The 20,020-nt window shown below is 38.8% G+C and overlaps 1 protein-coding gene across 1 annotated transcript in view; it reads left to right on the top strand.

Moving 5' to 3' along the window:
* Positions 1-20,020, top strand: part of CRACR2A (calcium release activated channel regulator 2A) — a 148,426-nt gene that overhangs the window by 78,509 nt on the left and 49,897 nt on the right. The window contains exons 5-6 of the mRNA XM_063447792.1: positions 10,365-10,511; positions 11,856-11,946. Of these exons, the coding sequence (XP_063303862.1) occupies positions 10,365-10,511; positions 11,856-11,946 (238 nt within the window). The remainder of the gene's footprint in view (positions 1-10,364; positions 10,512-11,855; positions 11,947-20,020) is intronic.

Raw genomic sequence — 20,020 nt, 5'->3', positions numbered from 1 at the left:
CAATTTCTTCTAAAACCGAAAACAGCTTGAATCTTAACAAAGGTGTATATATATATATTGTCAGTGAGATGACTTATAGATAGTGAGCTGTTAGGGTCAAACCAAGCTGAGCCCGATGTACATTTCACCGTTCAGGCAGCTCTTCAATGGGGAAATGAACAGAGTCACGTACTGTACCCCTTATGTTCTGCTGATTGGTGCTAACAATCAATCTATTATCTGTAAATGACTAAATAGGGTAGAAATCCCAGCCATTCTACTAGGATAAGAAGGGGGAGTGATGATGTCAAACATCGCTCTCATTTGCATATGGTATTCAAGTATGCCCAATCAGATGCCAGTCATTGTTTTGTGCTTTAACTACCACATTATTCATTGAAAGTTTTTCAAAGCCATTCAGTCGTGGATGGTGGTGATAAGACATTAGCACATTTTAGAATGCTAGGTAATGGATTGTACTAACATAAGCAGACATAAAGTTATATATAAGATGCACCAGGCAAAGCAGATGACATTATTTAGTACTGGGCTAGCTGACATCAATGATGCCTACGACCCGCCTCTATCCTACCTGTACTACAGGGGTAGGCAACTTTCGGCACTCAAGATGTTGTGGACTACATATCCCTTGATGCTTTGCCAGCCTTATGGCTATTATGCATTCCCTAGTATCAATTCTTTGAATTGAGTTCTTTGAATATTTTATTGGCACGATTTACTTATGGGAAAGCTTTTTATTTGCTATCAGAGAGTAACAGCCACTGATTGAGTGGTTCACTGTCCATGCTGATGTACAGGTTCTTGCAGCGTACACTTGTTGTATGAATGATATACACATCTCATAGACCTTTCATCAGAAATCATCAGAAATCAAGGTACCCTTTGCAAAGTTCCCCTGATCTCTCCAGTGTCCCTAACTTCTTAATATTTCTGATCAGTTACATTAAGAGTCATTTTCACTCTGCATTCTAGCTCTGTGGGTAGATAGATAAACTGTAATAAGCTTTATCTGTTATTTGACACCTCTGTTGTAACATATGTAAGGGACAAAGGTGATCATAGTGCTTGAGTGTCCCAGTTTTTCTTCCCAGATTTTAACTAGTATGGGAAAAAGGCGGGAATGCCGGAGGGGGTGAAGACTGAATAGAAGTTTTTACATTTTTTTAATAGACTTTTCAAGTTTTCTTGCTTTATATTAGTTTATAGTATATTTGTGTAAACGTGTGTGCTTGCTGGTTTAAAAATAATGTAAAGTGATGCATCTCCCTGCAAGTGCCTAGAATGAGAAATGTTTTGTAATGTAAAGTAATGCCACCTCAGGGTAACAGTTATGTGCCTTAATACAAACATGTGCAGCTCGAGTTGCAAAATGGGACGTGTTTGTAACAAAATTGCTATTTACCAAGTGCTTAACTGTTACATTAATTTGAAAAGGCTTCCATCCTGCACACATGCACCTTAGGAAACAGTAGACACTACATTGTGGTTTTATTGGCTTCATAAAGTTCATTTACCAGTGGAAATGCTACATCTAGTGTTTAATGTATTGTATTGATTAATTCTAGCTGCTACAGTGGACAGACGTATACCTGCTATTTTCATGATGACGTTGTTTACCAGCACTTATTCTAGAGAACTAGTCTGCTGGCTGGCCAGCCTGCAAGATATTTTAAAGAGACACTATAGTCATCAGAACAACTACAGCTTATTGTATTTGTTCTGGTGAGTATAAGCATTTTCTTCAGGCTTTTTGTAAACACTACTAGAGGTGCTACCTGGGGCAGTGTTGTACAATGTGCAGCACTGCTATTCAGTGTCTCCTCCACCCTCTGCATAGAGACACTGACATTTCCTCATAGAGATGCATTGATTCAAAGCATCTCTATGAGGAGATGTTGTTTGGCCTGGGCTGTGTTTGACCTGTGTTGGCTGATCTGCCTCCTTGACAGTCTCAGCCAGTCCTATGTAAAAGCAATGTGATTGGTTCAGAGAATCACTTCTGATGACGTCAGCCAAGCAGGCAGACCATAAGCTAGATGGTGGTTTTAACACTATAGGGTAAGAAAAACATCTTTGTGTTCCTGACCATATAGTGTTCCTTTAAATATCACAGAGCTGTTTTTTAGTGCATGAAAGTATCCTTCTTCTAATACTGCTCAAATAAGCATCATAATAATAAAAAATGCAAAGTGCTTTGATTTTTTTTCCTATTGTGCGTCTCTGTTTTAAAAAAAAAAAAAAGACTGAAAAAGCACAGAATAATAGTTCATGCTAAAACCATTAATTTCAATATCATAAAAATCGGAATTCACGCCATAATTTATATTCACATTACCAGGATAAATTCAATATGCTCTGTTCTGCGTGACCGTATTAAGCTGCAAATAGCTGTTTTAGCCTAGAGTACGATCTTAATTAAGCATGAAAGCACTATTACTTTTATACTTGTTATAATGCAGGATAATTTGAGTGTTCTGCAAGATAATTACGTAGATCCCAATAGCACAATGACTCAGGTAAATACAAAAAAAACACATTCTGGATTTACTTGAAAGAGTGTATTGTAAGGGCAGTCAACCTTTTACATCCATAGCAAGCGCTTAAATGAAAATGTGGGATTTGATATACAAAATCCACAATAGTGATATAATTAATCATATGTTCTTTTGTTGTTTCAAACAGATATAATTAGATGAGCAGAGACTGTATTATATTATATTGCAAGCATTTGATATGATGTTAGAAACAACAATATCTCATGGTGCGAGAGATGATAATTTACTGTCTGTGTAGGGAAGTTACTGCTGAGTCTGACCTTAGATGGACTCAATATTTTGTTGAACAAAAAATACCATCACTCTCATCTATACTGAAGGTACTGGGAATAGAAAATATCCAGGTAATACAGCTGGAAGATACCTGATTTCTTTCCAAGTGCTACAAGGTTGCGAGTTTTATGACATTTCCAAGACGTGCCATATGCCAGTCAATGATTGCCAGTTTTTTGTGCCTCGGGATCAAAGTTTCTGAACCTCCAGTGCTACTGTGCAATCATAAGGGGAACAAAATTAAAATTACTTTTACATTTTCTTTATTAAAAATAAAAAAGAATAGAGATAAAATTTTCTTGTTTATAGCTAATTGAAAATTCAGAAAAAAATATCTACTTCCGTGTCCATGTTCAAGTTGTCCATTAGTCTCTGATGAGAGAAAATATTTTGGAACATTTTATTGATGTCAGCCATCCCATATGATCAACATTGACCACCTTCAGTGCCACGTGCTCTGTGGGATCTTAAAGGGACACTATAGGCACCCTGACCACTTCAGCTAATTGAAGTGGTCTGGGTGCAGTGTCCCTATAGTACTTAGTGCTGCAATATTAAACATTGCAGTTCCAGAGAAACTGCAATGCTTACATTGCAGCTCTAAGTCCTCCAATGGCTGTCTACCATACAACCACTGGGGGAGTTTACTGCATCCAAATGGACCTTTGGTCCAGTAACTGACGATGGACGTTCACACACTGTGAATGTAAATAAAGGGTTTTTAACCATTTTTTTTACAGCGGTGGGTGTGGGGGGAGGCAGAGGGAGCGATGGTTCCGGGAATACAGCTTTTTATTCCTGGCACTTATAGTATATCTTTAATCTATATCTGCCCATGGCTAAGTAATAAGGGCACCATCACAGTGTATGGACCCTATAGATCTGAATTTATTGCCCTTTTCTCTAAATTGTCTAAATAAATCCGTCTTTGTTTAAATTCACTGTAAGCCTAAAAATGTCATAAAAAAGTGTTGTTGTTTTTTAATACAAAGACAATAAATTCCTCCTTTCTGTATCGGTAAATCACCAATATTTCTCAGTTAATATTCATTGAAATTGCAGGTCTGTCACAAAACATTGTGCTATAAATTGCAACCAGGTTTTCAAGTCAGAACACTAGCATAAATTTTGGTAAAATATAATTTACTCCAACTCAATGCAATGTGACATAACATATTCTGCTATCCACTGAGGTATGAATAATGCAGAGATGTTATCATTATAAATTTTCCTGGCATGGTCTACAGAGTACCGAACTATAGTATATCACAGAGTATAGATGGATAAATCTAATATTTACTTTCATTTTCTCTTTATACTGCCTCTCTTGGAAAACTTATTGCCTCTTTTGGATTCAACTACCACCTGTACGCTGATGATACTCAGATATACCTCTCCTCACCGGACCTCTCCCCGGCCGTCCGGCAACGTGTCACTGCTTGCCTCTCTTCCATCTCTGACTGGATGTCGTCACGCTTTCTCAAACTTAACCTCTCTAAAACTGAACTCCTTGTCTTTCCTCCTCCTAATACTTATCCTCCTCTCTCACTCTCCCTTCAAGTCAGTGATATCCACATGAGTCCATCCCTACAAGCGCGCTGTCTTGGCGTCATACTTGACTCTGGTCTCACCTTTGAGTTTCACATCCAGTTTGTTGCCAAGTCCTGTAGGTTCCAACTCAAAAACATAGCCCGCATCCGCCCCTTTCTTACGCAAGATGCTACCAAGGAGCTTGTCCATGCTCTAGTAATTTCCCGCATGGATTACTGTAACCCTCTCCTGATTGGTCTCCCCAAAAGCCGTACTGCCCCGCTACAATCTGTAATAAATGCTGCAGCTAGACTGATTTTCCTATCCAGTCGGTCCTCTCACACCTCGCCCCTCTGCCAGTCCTTACATTGGCTCCCTGTATCCTATAGGAGTCAATGTAAAGTGCTAACCCATACATTTATAGCACTGAACAATTCCAGCCCCTCTTATATCTCTTCACTGATCCAGAGGTATGCCCCTCCTCGTACCCTCCGCTCTGCCCGCGACCACCTCCTGACCGCTGCTCGCACCCGTACGGCCAACTCACGCCTGCAGGACCTCTCACGGGCGGCTCCTCTCCTATGGAATAACTTGCCTACTGCCATCAGACTCTCCCCTAGTCTTGAATCATTTAAGAAGGGCCTTAAATCCCATCTCTTCAGGAAAGCGTATGGCCTCCCAGAGTAATCTCTCCCTTACATACCTGTCTCTTGCTCTCCTATGGGATAGTGCTTTGCTCTCTCCTCCAGCTCTGCTTCACTCCTACTTGATATTTCCTATCCTAATGTTTCTAATACCCCACCTCCTATAGACTGTAAGCTCATTTGAGCAGGGTCCTCTTCAACCTATTATTCCTGTAAGTTTTCTTGTAATTGTCTTATTTATTGTTACATCCCCCCCTCTCAAAATATTGTAAAGCGCTACGGAATATGTTGGCGCTATATAAATGGCAATAATAATAATAATAATAATAATAATAATAATAATAGTGTTATAAAAACACGTGGCTGAATTGCGTAATGTTGAAGGGGCTAACTGCATATGACTAGCACAGTTCCTCAAATACTCTTCTTACTCCAGTGCTAAATGCCTCATAACTCCATGTAAAAGGGTGCATAAAGGAACCAAGCAGGGTTATCTGTTAGATATTAAATACCCATGTAAGGCCCTTCCTTGATAAAAACAACATTGAGATTGTATTGACAAATGATTATAAATTATATTTTGGCATAGTTATTCCACAGTCCAGTCCAACAGAGCAGCACTGTGTGGGGAGGCTGAAAGAGAAATAAAGAAATACAAACCCCCTCAAACAATGTAATCCCACTCACTCAGTCACATGATCCTGCCCTATACAGCGTCACATTATACCCACCCTAACACACTGGCAGCATACACAACCAGATTTTCAGTTTTTATTGTCCCAGTCACCCTGTAACACTCATATTGCCACAGTCACCCTGTCACACTCACTCTCTTACAATCAACCTGCCTCATCCACCTTCATACACAGACTCCCCCCACAGACAGTAGCCCTGTCACAGTCACTCCCTCACCTCAGTCACTATGTCACAGTCACCCTGTCACACTCACTCTCTCACAATCACCCTGTCAACCTCATACATACTCATGGATATGCTTTCTAGGCAAAGATTTGGTATGGGAAATGTCATGGTAATGTGGCAACATAAATAATTGTTTTTGTTTCATTTAAATAATGCTCTATCTATGCATTTCCAGAATATCCAAAGTACTCTGGGAGAATCTGGGGGTGTTTTTTTTTTGCATACCACTTGATAGAGAAGGAGTTAAACAACTAAAAATCTTTATATTGTGCAGATAATTTGCACTAATGACTAAAGAGTGCAAAAGATGGCCACCCTCACAAGAGTATGGATAAGCCATGGAACGCACTACATCTTATAAATCTTGTTAAAATAAGATACAATGAAGGTGTGTTACATCTTGTAATTCAAGATCTTCCTAGTTTTAACGTCAGAAAATATAGATTTTATTAAAGACAGGAGACAGTAAAATGGTAAGTTTAAATGATAGGGATTTTAAAGATAATGAGTTATTATCACCCCAAGATTCTAATAACTGGAGAATCAGTTTAACATCCCATGTAGAATTTTATCTAGGCAAGGAGGGTGTTTGGATCTAATGACCTTCATAAGTCTACAGACTAAAGGGTGTTTGCCCACTGGAAAGGATTCAATCGGATTATGGTACGCTGATAAAGCTGAACGATACACATTAATAGTTCGATTTGCTTTCCCTGAGTCAAAAGCGAAAGACAAAAAATGTAGTACATTTGCTAAATCGAATGTATGGGATCCACAGCATGTTCTATGCACCAATTAAACAGAATGTTCCAGGCTGATCTGTAACTTGCACGGGCACCTGGTGCCCGTTCTTCTGAGAGAATGCTTCTAGTTGAATCAGAAAATTCTCTATTAGAGTCGCGTGACCCGATATAAATGATGCTATTAGTGGTAATTGGTCTGACACCACAAGTGCTTGGAGTTTCCCGTCCAGATCTCGAAGAAAATCCCAACGCATTGATATGAGTCTCCGATAATCTATCAGCATGCTGAGAAGTTGAGGGAACAACGGCTGTGATGGCCAATGAGGAGTCACTAACTCTGAGACCATGCTTTCAACAGAACCTGAGATATCATCGCAAACATTAGGAATGCATAATTGACTCAGTTGTTCCAGCATTGAAGAAACACATCACTCTTTTATATTCTATTTTATCACAATTGAGAGCAATATTGTTGCCTTTTATCTTCCCTTTGGAGCTTTGGATTACCAGACAGTGCTGACGGATACATCGTCCCACATTCCATAAGCGGGGATTATACTGCTGTATGTTCTTCACACCAGAGCTGGCCATAGCTCTTTTAAATGTGAGTTCTCTACCTCTTGTTACTTACTGCACTTTTGGACTCTAGACGTACTGTATTATTGGTTCGTTTCTGCTTCTTCTCTGTTTCATATATACGAACTAACACCCTGAGGTGTATCCACTCCCATTGAAGAGAATACGTCTTATCAAGTTTCCCTGATTATCTACTGCTACTCTAGGGAGACATCCTACCCTTTCTAAGACTATTTTATTTGGATTGGTGCAGCCCTACTGCATCTTTTTTGTGTTGTATTTGATCCATTGAAGGATTTGAGGGGTTTCCTTCGCTTGGGTTGCTGCCCATTCTGCATATATTGTGTGTTGATTAGTGCTGAATTCCTGCTGTATTCTGTGTGTCAATCTTTATGAGTTTTGACCTTTATCTTTCTGTGGTTAGAGCTGTATTAGCATTTCCTAGAAAACATACAATGTGTTGTGTCCATCCTCTAAAATGTCAATACTGGGGGAACTCCCTGAAGTAGAAGCTTGTTCTAGGAATACAAATATATTAGCCACGGGACCAGAAATATCCATTAGCTTGTCCTGACAGGATTTTAGTGACCTGTCAAGTCCCCTGAACGGGGATGTTTTATATTATCTGGATTCAATTAAGGTTTTCCTGCAGTATCCATAATAATATTTTCATCATCAGATTTTGATACATGTTCAGGTACCTCAGAGTATGCAGAATAATCAGAATCAGCAGCAGATTCTTCATCTTCAGAAGATGAGGATGAATTATCAGAGGAGGTTTTATAAGAGTAAGATATGCTCCTGTGAATGGCCTTCCGAGCTTGTTTGTCTTCCTCACAAGCAGAGGGTCTTTTGAGTAAGTTACTCTCATCAAATTTGCGTGATATAGGCATTTCATTATGGTCCTTCCCTTTTTTAGATGCTTTTGAGCAAGAAGGGGAATCATAAGGACTGTCAAAACAATACTTACGCTTCTGGGTGGCCTCCCCAGACCTCCTGAAACTTTGTGCCAAATTCCTTACAGACTCAACAAATTACCAGAATTGGTCAGAGGGAGTATTAATTACCTCAGTCTGTTGCACAGGTTTGGTAGATTGGCTGATAGCATGAGCTACAGATTTAGCAAATGCCACTTGCATAGAGGACATAGCAGAAAAAATTGCAGATGATACTAATTTGTTGACAAATAAATCAACAATATTCTGTAACGAGTCCTCAGTGAGGATTTCACATTCAGCATTCGCACCAGTAATTGGTGACTGTGGAAGAGTTTTCTTAGACTCTTTAGAATTAATAATAATAATCAAATTCTAGCAGTCTGTAATAAAATAATTCTAATAGTCTGCAATAAAGTAAATATTGCTTGATATATTGCAATAAAATTTACAATAGTATAAGTATTAATTGGTAAAATAACATGAACTGGATACAAATTGTGTCAATGTAATCTTTGTCAGAGAAGAAACAATGTCAGCTGAAGGAATCTGCTGAGGTATAGTAGGCGGTAATGGGCGGGTAAAAAGGGTCAGGAAAGAGCTAGCTTACAACCAATTCGCTGTGAAAAAAGCCCGGGAAATGACATCAGATTGAATCTAGGTAAATTGAATGTATGAAACAACCGCACGGTTAAACCCGTTTGCGCTGCGAATGAGAGGAAACAAATGCCAAATTAAAGGGTTGGTAACAAAAAGTAATAGAAGCGTGAATAGCGTTCGGCTAGAATTCACGAAAGATAAACAAAATGAACGAACTGTTCTCAAACAAAAATAATAAGAGTATAATGGTAATATCGTTCGTGAGTTTTGCCGCGAACGGCCTCACAAATTAACTTTGGCCAGTAGCAATAACTGAAAATATATATACCTAAAAAAAAATTATAAAATATAATTATAAAAATATCCAAAAATAAATATTTGTCTTTACAATAATGGCATAAATAAAACAATACAAATTATTATCTAAATATGCCAAAACTGAAGATTAAATAGAATATAGAATAACTGTAATGTATGTATATATGCTACTTATCTCCACTGGAGCAGCAAAGAAAGAGGAAGAGGATTGGGGGTCATTCCCTATATATAGGCTTTGCCAGATGCTGATTGGCTATTGGATATTCCATTGCAGTTACTTGACTGTTTTTTCTTATATTGTTTCACTAAACTTTATTGAAATATTCTTTGCTGCTGGAGTTTAGTAAAGAAAGTTAATGCATAATATAAGCCTCCTGTCTTGTTATAAAATCTTGTAATTACAGCAATAATACATTTTTTAAAACAGTTTTCCTTTACAAGGAATGTTGCATTGATTTCCTTTGTGATTATTGCGCTTTTCACCTGATTTGCACTTCATATATCCTTAACCCCTTAAAGACACATGACATGTGTGACATGTCATGATTCCCTTTTATTCCAGAAGTTTGGTCCTTAAGGGGTTAAAGGAACAGTCTAGACACCATAATAACTTAATCGAAATGAAGTTATAATGGTGCCAGGTTGTCCCTCGTGCTTGTTCTCTAGCTCCAGAACTCCTTGTCCAGAGAAGCGTTGACTTTCTCCAATTCAGTTTGAGGAGAACATAGTGCTGCTGGGCCACTGATTGGCTTAGAGCAGTTAGCTGATGCTCTAAGGCAAACAGTAGCTCCCCATTTATCAATCTGTTGATGAAGTTGTTATGGTGCTTATGCAGTTCCTTTTAAGTTGATACATATTCACTAATACACTAATGTGAGAATTGAAGTGAATTTCAAATTGAAGGTCAAAATTGCTGAATTTGAACAATTCTCTATCAGGATTATTCACTAAAGTGAGACTTAAAAGTGAATTCCAAGTGAATTTCAAATTTAAGGTCAAAATAGCCAAATTGGACAAACTCTCTTAGTGAGTTATTCTTTCAGTCTAACTACTCTGGTCTTAAATTTGTAATTCGCTTTAATAAATAACCCTGATAATGTTCATAAAAATAGGGTAAGCAATCTTAATAAGTTGGTCCAGTGAAGACGATTAAGGGGCAAATACAAATTATTATTATTAAATATATAATTATTATTTTATTTGTTAATGTCTACATATGAATGCTGCTTAATGTCAGTCAGCAAGTTACTCCGACATTTCTTTTTGTAGTGAAAATCGCATTAAAAAATTGTGGATGGATTTGAAAAAAGATGAACCCCACCTGCTGCCAAGTTTTGAAGAATTCTTGGTTCGTGTTTTCTCCCAACTTCAGGAAGCAAATGAGGAAAAGAATGAAATGGAAAGTGCCCTAAAGAAGTAGGTTGGTTTAATCCATATTGCCTTATGCGTGCTCTTTAAAATGAACTTGTGCTGACAGGTTTACTTTTCATTCCAGCATCTCTGTATGAAATCGGTATATCATTTATCAGAGCCTTACATTATTGCTTAATAGCTTGGAATAAGTTATTATATTAATATTCTTAGCACCAAAACAGCTTTGGCATAGTGAAGCAGTTTTGGTGTATATACAATGCCCATACAGTTTCACAGCTCAATTACCTGCCATTTAGGAATTAAATCACATTTGTGTCTGTTTATGCAGCCCTAACCACACAGCCTCTATTAAAAAAAAATGCACTTTTTATGTTCTTTTCTCCTGCTCTGTTGATTGAACTTTAAGAACAAACATGATGCTCTTGCAGGCTCTAACATGGAAGCAACATAGCAGGAGATAGGACATTCTAAATTAAACAGACTGTGCCATAAAGGGAGGGTTAACAAGGATTTGTCTTTACAAAAAATGTGTAGGGAGACTGTGTAAGCAGAAGCAAGAGAGATATGGCTAGGGCTGTATAAACAAAGAGATGTAACTCTTCAATGGCAGAGAATTGAGCAGTGAGACTGCAGGGACATGATTGATACATCAAAACCACTTTGTTAAGCTACAGTTGGTGCAGTTGTTTGTGTGTATACAGGAATGTACGTGCATGGCAGTGTTTATCTTTCAGTGTCAGACAGGATGTATGTGTGTGTGTGTCACTTCAGATCTTTGTCTAGAAATAGTAGAAATCTGTGGTCCCCATGGAAGAAAATAGTTTGTCCAATTGCTCTCATGTAGACTGAAGTGGGCTGTCTTGCTATTGACTTGCTATTAACTTGCTATTAACTTTCGTAGCACAAAGCATGGATGGAATTAAATGTGTTATCTTTTTATAAAAAGTGAGAGTACAATGACAGTTACACTTTAAATGAAATCTTAGAATACATCTTCAAGTCACAACCCTTACTCAAAACGCCTGAATCGAAGAACTGTCCAACTTGTGATCACAGTTATTCACATGCTAATACTATTACTAGAGATTAGTGTATATAACTATTTCTGAAAGCAAATAAACATAATTTCACAATGTACGCAACTAGAGAAATATAATGGAGATTTAATCTATAACTAGTGAAAATTAAGCACAAAACTCTCATACACCTGAACAGAAAAAAATAGGGTGGTAACAAAAAAACTACATTGTCCAACTAGAGGATGGCTGAACACTATTTGCATTTATTACATGACACATCCTCAGCATGTAATAAACACCAACCATCATGTAATAGGCGCAAAACAGTTAAAAAACTATATATATATATTTTTTTAATTCTAAACAGGAAGATTGCAACCTATGATGTAGAAATTCAAAATCTTTATGAAGAAATGGAGCAGCAGATAAAATCTGAGAAAGAACAATTTCTCCTACAGGTAAGAAACATTGTAATGTTTGTATTAAAATGGGTGAATTATGTATAAATTATACATCTCTTCTACTCTATCTGCACTACTACTCCATGTTCCCTTCCATCCTACTTCTTTCAATTATTTTCAATGAGAGAAATCACTACACGATCCATACAGGAATAAGAGGAGTAAGTATGTGAGTTTCTTACTAGATGGAAAAACATTTTTTTTTCAAAGGGAAAAGCCATGATCTAGATGTAAATGGGGGATACACTAAGTTCTAAATATTGTAACAGACCCTCTACCTGGCACAAAAAAAAGGACTCCACATCATCAATGCCTATCAAGTCATTGAAAAGCTGTTAAGGATACTGCAGAATCACTGGTAGCTGGATTATCATGAACTCATTTAATTACATTGCAAATATATAGTATAAACAACATACAATTGTCAATATATGCTGCTTTGCACTGTATTTGTTCTGTATTGTAAACAAAAAAGAAAGCACAAAACTCAGATCTTCATCAAAGTAAGGTTGCACCCCTTGCATTACATCAAGTTCATCAAATACAGTATAAACATGCTTGTGATTCTTTACCAGTTTTTATTATTAACCCCTTATTGACCAGACCATTTTTCAATTTTCTTACCGCTAAGGACCAGTGCTGCTTTTACATTTCTGCGTTGTTTGTGTTTAGCTGTAATTTTCCTCTCACTCATTTACTGTACCCACACATATTATATACAGTGTTTCTCACCATTCAATGGTCTTTCTAGAGATATCATTATTTTCACCATATCATATAATTTACTGTAAAAAAATGATAAAATTGAATGAAAATGTTTTAAAAAAAACACACTTTTTCTAACTTTGACCCACAAAATCTGTTACGCATCTACAACCGCCAAAAAACACCCATGCTAAATAGTTTCTAAATTTTGTCCTGAGTTTAGAAATACCCAATGTTAACATGTTCTTGCAAGTTATAGAGCCATAACTTAGTACAAGTAGGACATCACTGTTTCAAAATATATATTCTTTAAATGTATTGTAACACTGTAATCTGTCATAAATCTCTGAATCACACCTTACATGTACATATTTTTTTAAAGTAGTCAACCCAGGGTATTCAATATGGGGTATGTCCAGTCTTTTATAGTAGCCACTTAGTCACAAACACTGGCAAAAGTTAGTATTTATATTTGTTTGTGTGTTAAAAATGCAAAAAGCAATTATGAAAGCTAACTTTGGCCAGTGTTTGTGACTAAGTGGCTACTAATTTGCAATACCTTGGGTTGTCTTCTTTTGCAAATGGTATGCCATCATAGCGGTAATTCTCTTTCCTGGGATACCATACGCTCTTAAAGGCAACATAACCAATCTAGCAAATTTCAATGGGAATTTTTTTTTATAATCAAGCCTTATACTTGACCCTTTAACTTTTAAAACCACAATAAAACCTGTACATGGGGGGTACTGTTATACTCGAGAGACTTTGCTGAACACAAATATTAGTGTTTCGAAACCGTAAAACATATCACAACAATGATACTGTTTGTGTGTGAAAAATGCAAAAAACATCACTTTCACTGATAATATCATCACTGTGATATGATATGTTTTACTGTTTTGAAACACTGGTATTTGTGTTCAGCGAAGTCTTCAGAGTAAAACAGTACCCCCCATGTACAGGTTTTAGGGTATCATGGAATGTTACAGTGATAGCAAATTAAATTCTCTGGACTTTCAGCCTGGGTTGTCAGGCAGGTCCCTCAAATTGCAATTAATCAAATTGCTTAATTACGTAAAAATATTACATAAATATGCACATATAATTTATATATTTGTATGCTGAATTGATCCTGATGAAAGCCACAGGAGTGGCTGAAACGTTGATGGCAGCAACCATGTTTTAATCGAATTGGAATAAACAAGAATTGTTTTACTTATCTACAGACCGTGAGTGCAAGCCTTCATTTATTACAAATTATATATATATATATATATGTATACATATTTATATATTTGAAGTCTACGTGTATATTTATGAAATTATTTATGTAATTATGTATATATATATATATATATATTTCTTTCGTATTATCTTTATTTATTTATGTATACAAAGATATATATATATATATATATATATATATATATCAAAATACAGTTAGAGGGGGGCGGAGCCTGACCGTCGAACTAAGCAGAAGCAGGGGACACAAGCTCCTGCTTGACAAGCAGGAAAAAAGGCACTATCGAGGGCTAAATTGCCCAAGGACCCACCAGGGTGCATCACCCTCGTCGGGGGTGCACCCCTGAACAAATCGAGACCTTTTTGAAGCCCGTGGGAGCTAGGAAAGCGGGATACCAAGCGCGGCCTACAGAAGCCGGAGCAGGGGAGAGGCGGCCGCTCTCTCAGACACCGGACCCCATAAGCACCTAAGCAGGTCTCCAAACTCCCCCCTTTGGACTGGTGGGGGATATCCCAGTCCCCTCTGGACAGACAGACCAGGCAAGCTGATCAGTCCTCTGGCTAAGGAACTCGAAATCGGCGGAAACACGAGGCAGGCGGAGCGCGTCCAAGATGGCCGCTCGTCACAGTCCACAGAGGGGAGCCATGAGCAACCATACTCATCCTTCCTCCCTAGAGGTCCTCGACAGGCTCTGCTCAGCCTTCTACGAGCTGCAGTGCAGCAGGGGTATGCCAAACCTTACAGCGGCACGGGCGGTGACCATGTGGATCCGGCCGAAGACCCGCCGAAGCCATTATAGTGCCCCACTGCAGGCATTCCAAGTGGGCGTCCATACAAACAAGCACCGACAAGCACACAAGGAGGCTGTAATGAAGCCGCGAAAGACGCAGCCGACATACCTAAAGCCACAGAGCAACTCGAGTCAACAAACCTCCCTGAGCAGCACCAGAACACCGCAGGCGGGACACCGGCAGGGCACTAAGAACAGGCCCCAGCCAGATCGCTCCCCAGCATATTATCACTCACAAGAGCAGCGGGGACCACCTTCAAGCTTCACTATGCCACAAATCCTGTCTCTACCTGGGCCTTTGAACCCGATGACTGTCCTGCTGCATCAACGCTCAGTGGAACCACTAAGAGGCATAGGCTGAATGGGGGCCTGGATCCTCTACCGGCTGAGTGCTATATAATGCCTGATTTATGTCCCTTTATAACTACTGTATATCACATTTTCTATGTTAACACTCTGCTTTTTCTAGCCACCTCTATAGTTAGATTAATTTACCTGTAGGACTTACTAACTGATTATTCAAATCTAGCGAGAAATGCTAACACGATGTTCATGTATGTGTTTAACCCCCTCTACTACCGCTCCAACATAGCAGGAGACACTCAGAGGTGATGCACCTTTAATTAAAAGACCAGTACACCCTGAGAATCTAACTACCCCATCTCCAGCTACCTTTAGCACTGTGTCACACCCTGATTCATAGGAAGTATATGCTATGCTTCTCCAGTTAAAAGTTAATTTTAAAAGGTGCAATGACCTAGTCTGCCATACCACTGACCCATGTTACATGCTTGTATAATCTGCCTTTTACTATCGTAGGGTCTCTAGCCTGTAATTTTTCTAAGTTTTACAATACCAGCTACAATTCAGCCTGTTTCTTTCAACTTAAAAAAAAGTGCAATTGTTTCATATGTCATGGCACTGTATGCAAATGTATGACCATAATAAGCTTGCGGATGCTGTCGTGGCTATGCAAGCCTGTATGTTATTCTTTTATTGCACACTAAAATAAAGAATTAAAAAAAAAAATACAGTTAGAAAAAAATTACATATATATATATATATATATATAACAATTTTTAATTTTTTAAATTATTTTTACATTTTTTAATTTATTTTTTATTTACTTATTTATATTTTATATAAATATATTTATAAATATATATATATATATATATATATATATATATTAGTGTGTAATTTGTGTATATTATGTATATTAATATAAAAATACAGTTAGTGTAAGTAATATCTTTGCTGCAGACATACTAGGTACGTCCGCGGACCTTAAGGACCGTTTTTGTCGGACGTACCTAGTACGTCCATGGTCCTTAAGGAGTTAAAGGAACCACATAAGGTCAGGAACACAAACATGTATTCCTGACCCTAAAGTGGTAAAACCACCATCTAGCCCCCCACCCCCTCAGCTCCTCTTGTTTCCCTAAATATAGTAAAATCTTTATTATGTTCAAATCTGCAGCTGCTGCATCTGCCCCTGATATGCATGCTCGGCTGACATCATCAAAAGTTGTGTTCTGATCCAATTACAATGCCTCCCTATAGGATTGGCTGAGACTATCAAGGAGGCAGATCAGGGGCAGAGCCAGCACAAGTCAAACACAGCCCAGGCTAATCAGCATCTCCTCATAGAGATGTATTGAATCAGTGCATCTCTATGAGGAAAGTTCAGTGTCTTCATGCAAAGGGTGGAGACACTGAATGGCAGTGCTGCACACTCTAGCAGCCATCTGAGGAATGGCCAGTGGAGCTGTCCCTAGGCTGTAATGTAAACACTGTCTATTCTCTAAAAAAATACAAATACAAATACATTAAGCTGTAGTTGTCATGATGACTATAGTGTCCCTTTAACCCCTTAACACCGTTACGGCGTTCTATGCCGTCCCGGCTTTAAAGGGCTTTAAAGCCGTTGCGGCGGCATAGAACGCCGTAATGGCTTAAGCCCCCAGGAGGAGAGATGTACTCACCTCCGCCGCAATCCTCTTGTGGAGGACTGCCTGACAGCCCAGGCAGCCCTCCCCCGGCAAATCAGGCCCCCGGGGGCCATGTGATCGCTCTAAAAGAGCGATCACATGGCACCCTGTAGCTGGCTGTGGATCTGCCAGCAGGGGGACTGTCTAAAATATCAGACAGTCCTCCTGCTGGTAGGTAGTGTAAAAAAAAAAAAACATTAGACAAGTGTAAAATTAAATTAAAAGTATTTTTATATTAATATTAAAATACACTTAGAATAACTTTACATATATATAATATGTATATATATATATACGTATAATTACAATAATAAATAACTAAAACTATTAAATAAATAAATAAAATATTGAAACAAAATTTAATATAAATTATATATTCATATGTAATTTCATTCTAACTGTATTTTGTTATTTATATATATATATAGGTAACAAAATACACTTAGAATGACATTCTATATATATCTATCTATATATAAAATACAAATAACCGCAAATATATATATATAGATAAATACATATAATTACATAAAAGATTACATCAGTATACACGTAGAATTTAAATACCTATAAATGCATATATATTAAAATTCTACATGTATATTTAAATAATCTTTTAACGTAATTATGTGATTTCATTAATTAAAATTTGATTGACATGCCTGACAACACAGGGAGAAAGTGCAGAGAATTTAATTCGCAAGCACTATGTTTGACCCTGTAACTCTCCAAGACACCATAAAACCTGTACATAGGGGGTACTGTTTTACTTGGAAGACTTCTCTGAACTCAAATATTAGTGTTTCAAACTGGTAAATTGTATTACATCGATGATATTTTAAGTAAAAGTGATTTTTTTTGCATTTTTTACAAACAAACTTCACTTTTATGGACTATATTATTGTTGTAATATGTTTTAGTGTTTTAAAATACTAATATTTGTGTTAAGTGAAGTCTCCCGAGAATAACAGTACGCCCATGTAAAGGTTTTATGGTGTTTTGGAAAGTTAGAGAGTTACATATAAGGCTTACATTTCATTTTTTTTACATTCAAATTTGCCAGATTGGTTATGTTGCCTTTGAGAGCGTATGGTAGCCCAGGAATGAGAATTACCCCCATGATGGCATACCATTTGCAAAAGTAGACAACCCAAGGTATTGCAAGTGGGGTATGTCCAGTCTTTCTTAGTAGCCACTTAGTCACAAACACTGGCCAAATATTCTTTTTTTGCTATTTTCACACACAAACAAATATAAATGCTAACTTTGACCAGTGTTTGTGACTAAGTGGCTACTAAAAAAAACTAAACATACCCCACGTTCAATACCTTGGGTTGTCTACTTTTTCAAATGGTATGCCATTATGGGGGTAATTCTGATTCCTGGGCTACCACACCGTCTCAAAGGTAACATTACTAATCTGGCAAATTTCAATTTGAAAATGGAATGTTCTATATTTGACCCTGTAACTTTCCAAAACACCATAAAACCTGTTAATGGGGGGTACTGTTGTACTCGTGAGACATCGCTGATTACAAATATGTTCATTTTTTTGCCGTAAAACCTAACAGTATTATGACATTTACAGCTAAAATGTGAGGCGGCACTACAATTTTTAAAAAAAAAAAAAAACAATTCTCACCGTTTTTTTTATTTTATTCATAATAAATTATGTTTCATATATAAATATTTGATATGAAATTAAAGCCCTGTTTCTCCTGAACAAAATGATATATAATAAGTGTGGGTGCATATAATATGAAAGAGGGGAACTAAGGGTGAACAGACATATAGCGCAAATTCCAGTTTTTGTTTACGTTTTGTTTTGATCAGAACGTGCACTATTGACTCTGTCCTGAAGGGGTTAAACATGAGTATTGCCATGGCATGGTTTCTGATATACTGGATACAGATATATGTATTAGCATAATTCATGCAGCCTCTGTTGCTATAGACAACAATTGCTTAGAGTGGATCAATAATTCAATATAGGGGGGCGGAGCCTGACCACGAGCCGGAGCGGTCGCACCTCAGCAAGGCTCCCGACCGCAACCTGAAAAAAAACCCGACAAGTGGGGAAGAAAACCCCCAACTTACCCACTCCTGACCAGGGGCACCATCGGTACTCTCCCCTACAACCTCCCATGCCGTTTGTGTGCCCGGCACGGGTTAACCGCCGGAAGCGCAGACCCGCGGCCTACAAGCCGGCTGCAGCCCTTGATTGGACGGTATTCCTCGACGGCCTCGATCAGCCAGAGGACTCAGCAGGGGACGACCCCTATATAGCACCCCCACCCACTCGGGCAGAAATGGGCCGCCGGTCCCAGAAACCCCCACCGGAGACGGCTTCAGGGTCCAGGGATATCAGCACCATGCTGCAACAACACAGGCCGCCAGCCAAAATGGCGGGAGCGGCGGAGCAGGACACCATGAAGGTACTCAGGGGTCCCAGCCCACATGCCCAATCCCCAGAACAGGTACCTACACCAGGGGGAACCACTGATGGGTCTGCCCCAGTCACCCAGCGGGACTTCCAACACCTAATTGGGGAAATAAAAAACCTCCTGGCTACCAGCATAGCAACCATTAAATCTGACGTGCAGGCTATAGATGTCAGGGTTCAGGCCACAGAGAACGATGTTGCTAACATCAAACAGGGACTGACAACCTTGCAGGACACAGTACTGGCACTCCAGAATCAACAGCAAGCACTCTCCCTCCACTATATCGCCCTCGACGACAGGACAAGGCGAAACCACATAAAAATAAGAGGAGTACCAGACGACGTCTCCTCAGACGAATTACCTCACTACCTGAGACGCCTCGTGGCCGCCATCCTGCCACCCACACAGGCAAAGAAATTTAACACGGATGGGATATACCGCCTGCCACCTTCGGGCAGGACAGCCCCAAGCTTGGCCCGAGACGTGATTGTCCGCTGTGCTGCCTCCCAAGACAAAAGAATCCTGATGACCGCTCTCCGGGGCAAGACGCCACTCACATTTGAAGGCGCACAGCTTAACATCTACCAAGACCTCACCAGAGCCACGCTACAATGGCGCAGATCGCTGAACCAAGTCACCAGCACCCTCAGAGAAGCGGGGATAGAATACCACTGGAGGTCACCCAGATTCCTGGTGGTCACTAGACACGGAACTGTCCACAAACTCTCCACACTTGAGGAGTTCCCGACATTCTGCCACGCTTTGGGCATACCCGCACCCAACCAGGCCACTGACAAGCGACCTACTCCTGAGGCCTGACTCCTACAATAGAGACTTTACCACACATGTTTTACGTTGCACAGTTATAACTACACATAATCTGCTGGCCTTGAACCAC

Source organism: Pelobates fuscus, chromosome 3 (assembly GCF_036172605.1).
Source record: "Pelobates fuscus isolate aPelFus1 chromosome 3, aPelFus1.pri, whole genome shotgun sequence".
In the NCBI taxonomy this organism is placed as follows: Eukaryota; Metazoa; Chordata; class Amphibia; order Anura; family Pelobatidae; genus Pelobates; species Pelobates fuscus.
This window is presented reverse-complemented; position numbering and strand designations above follow the sequence as displayed.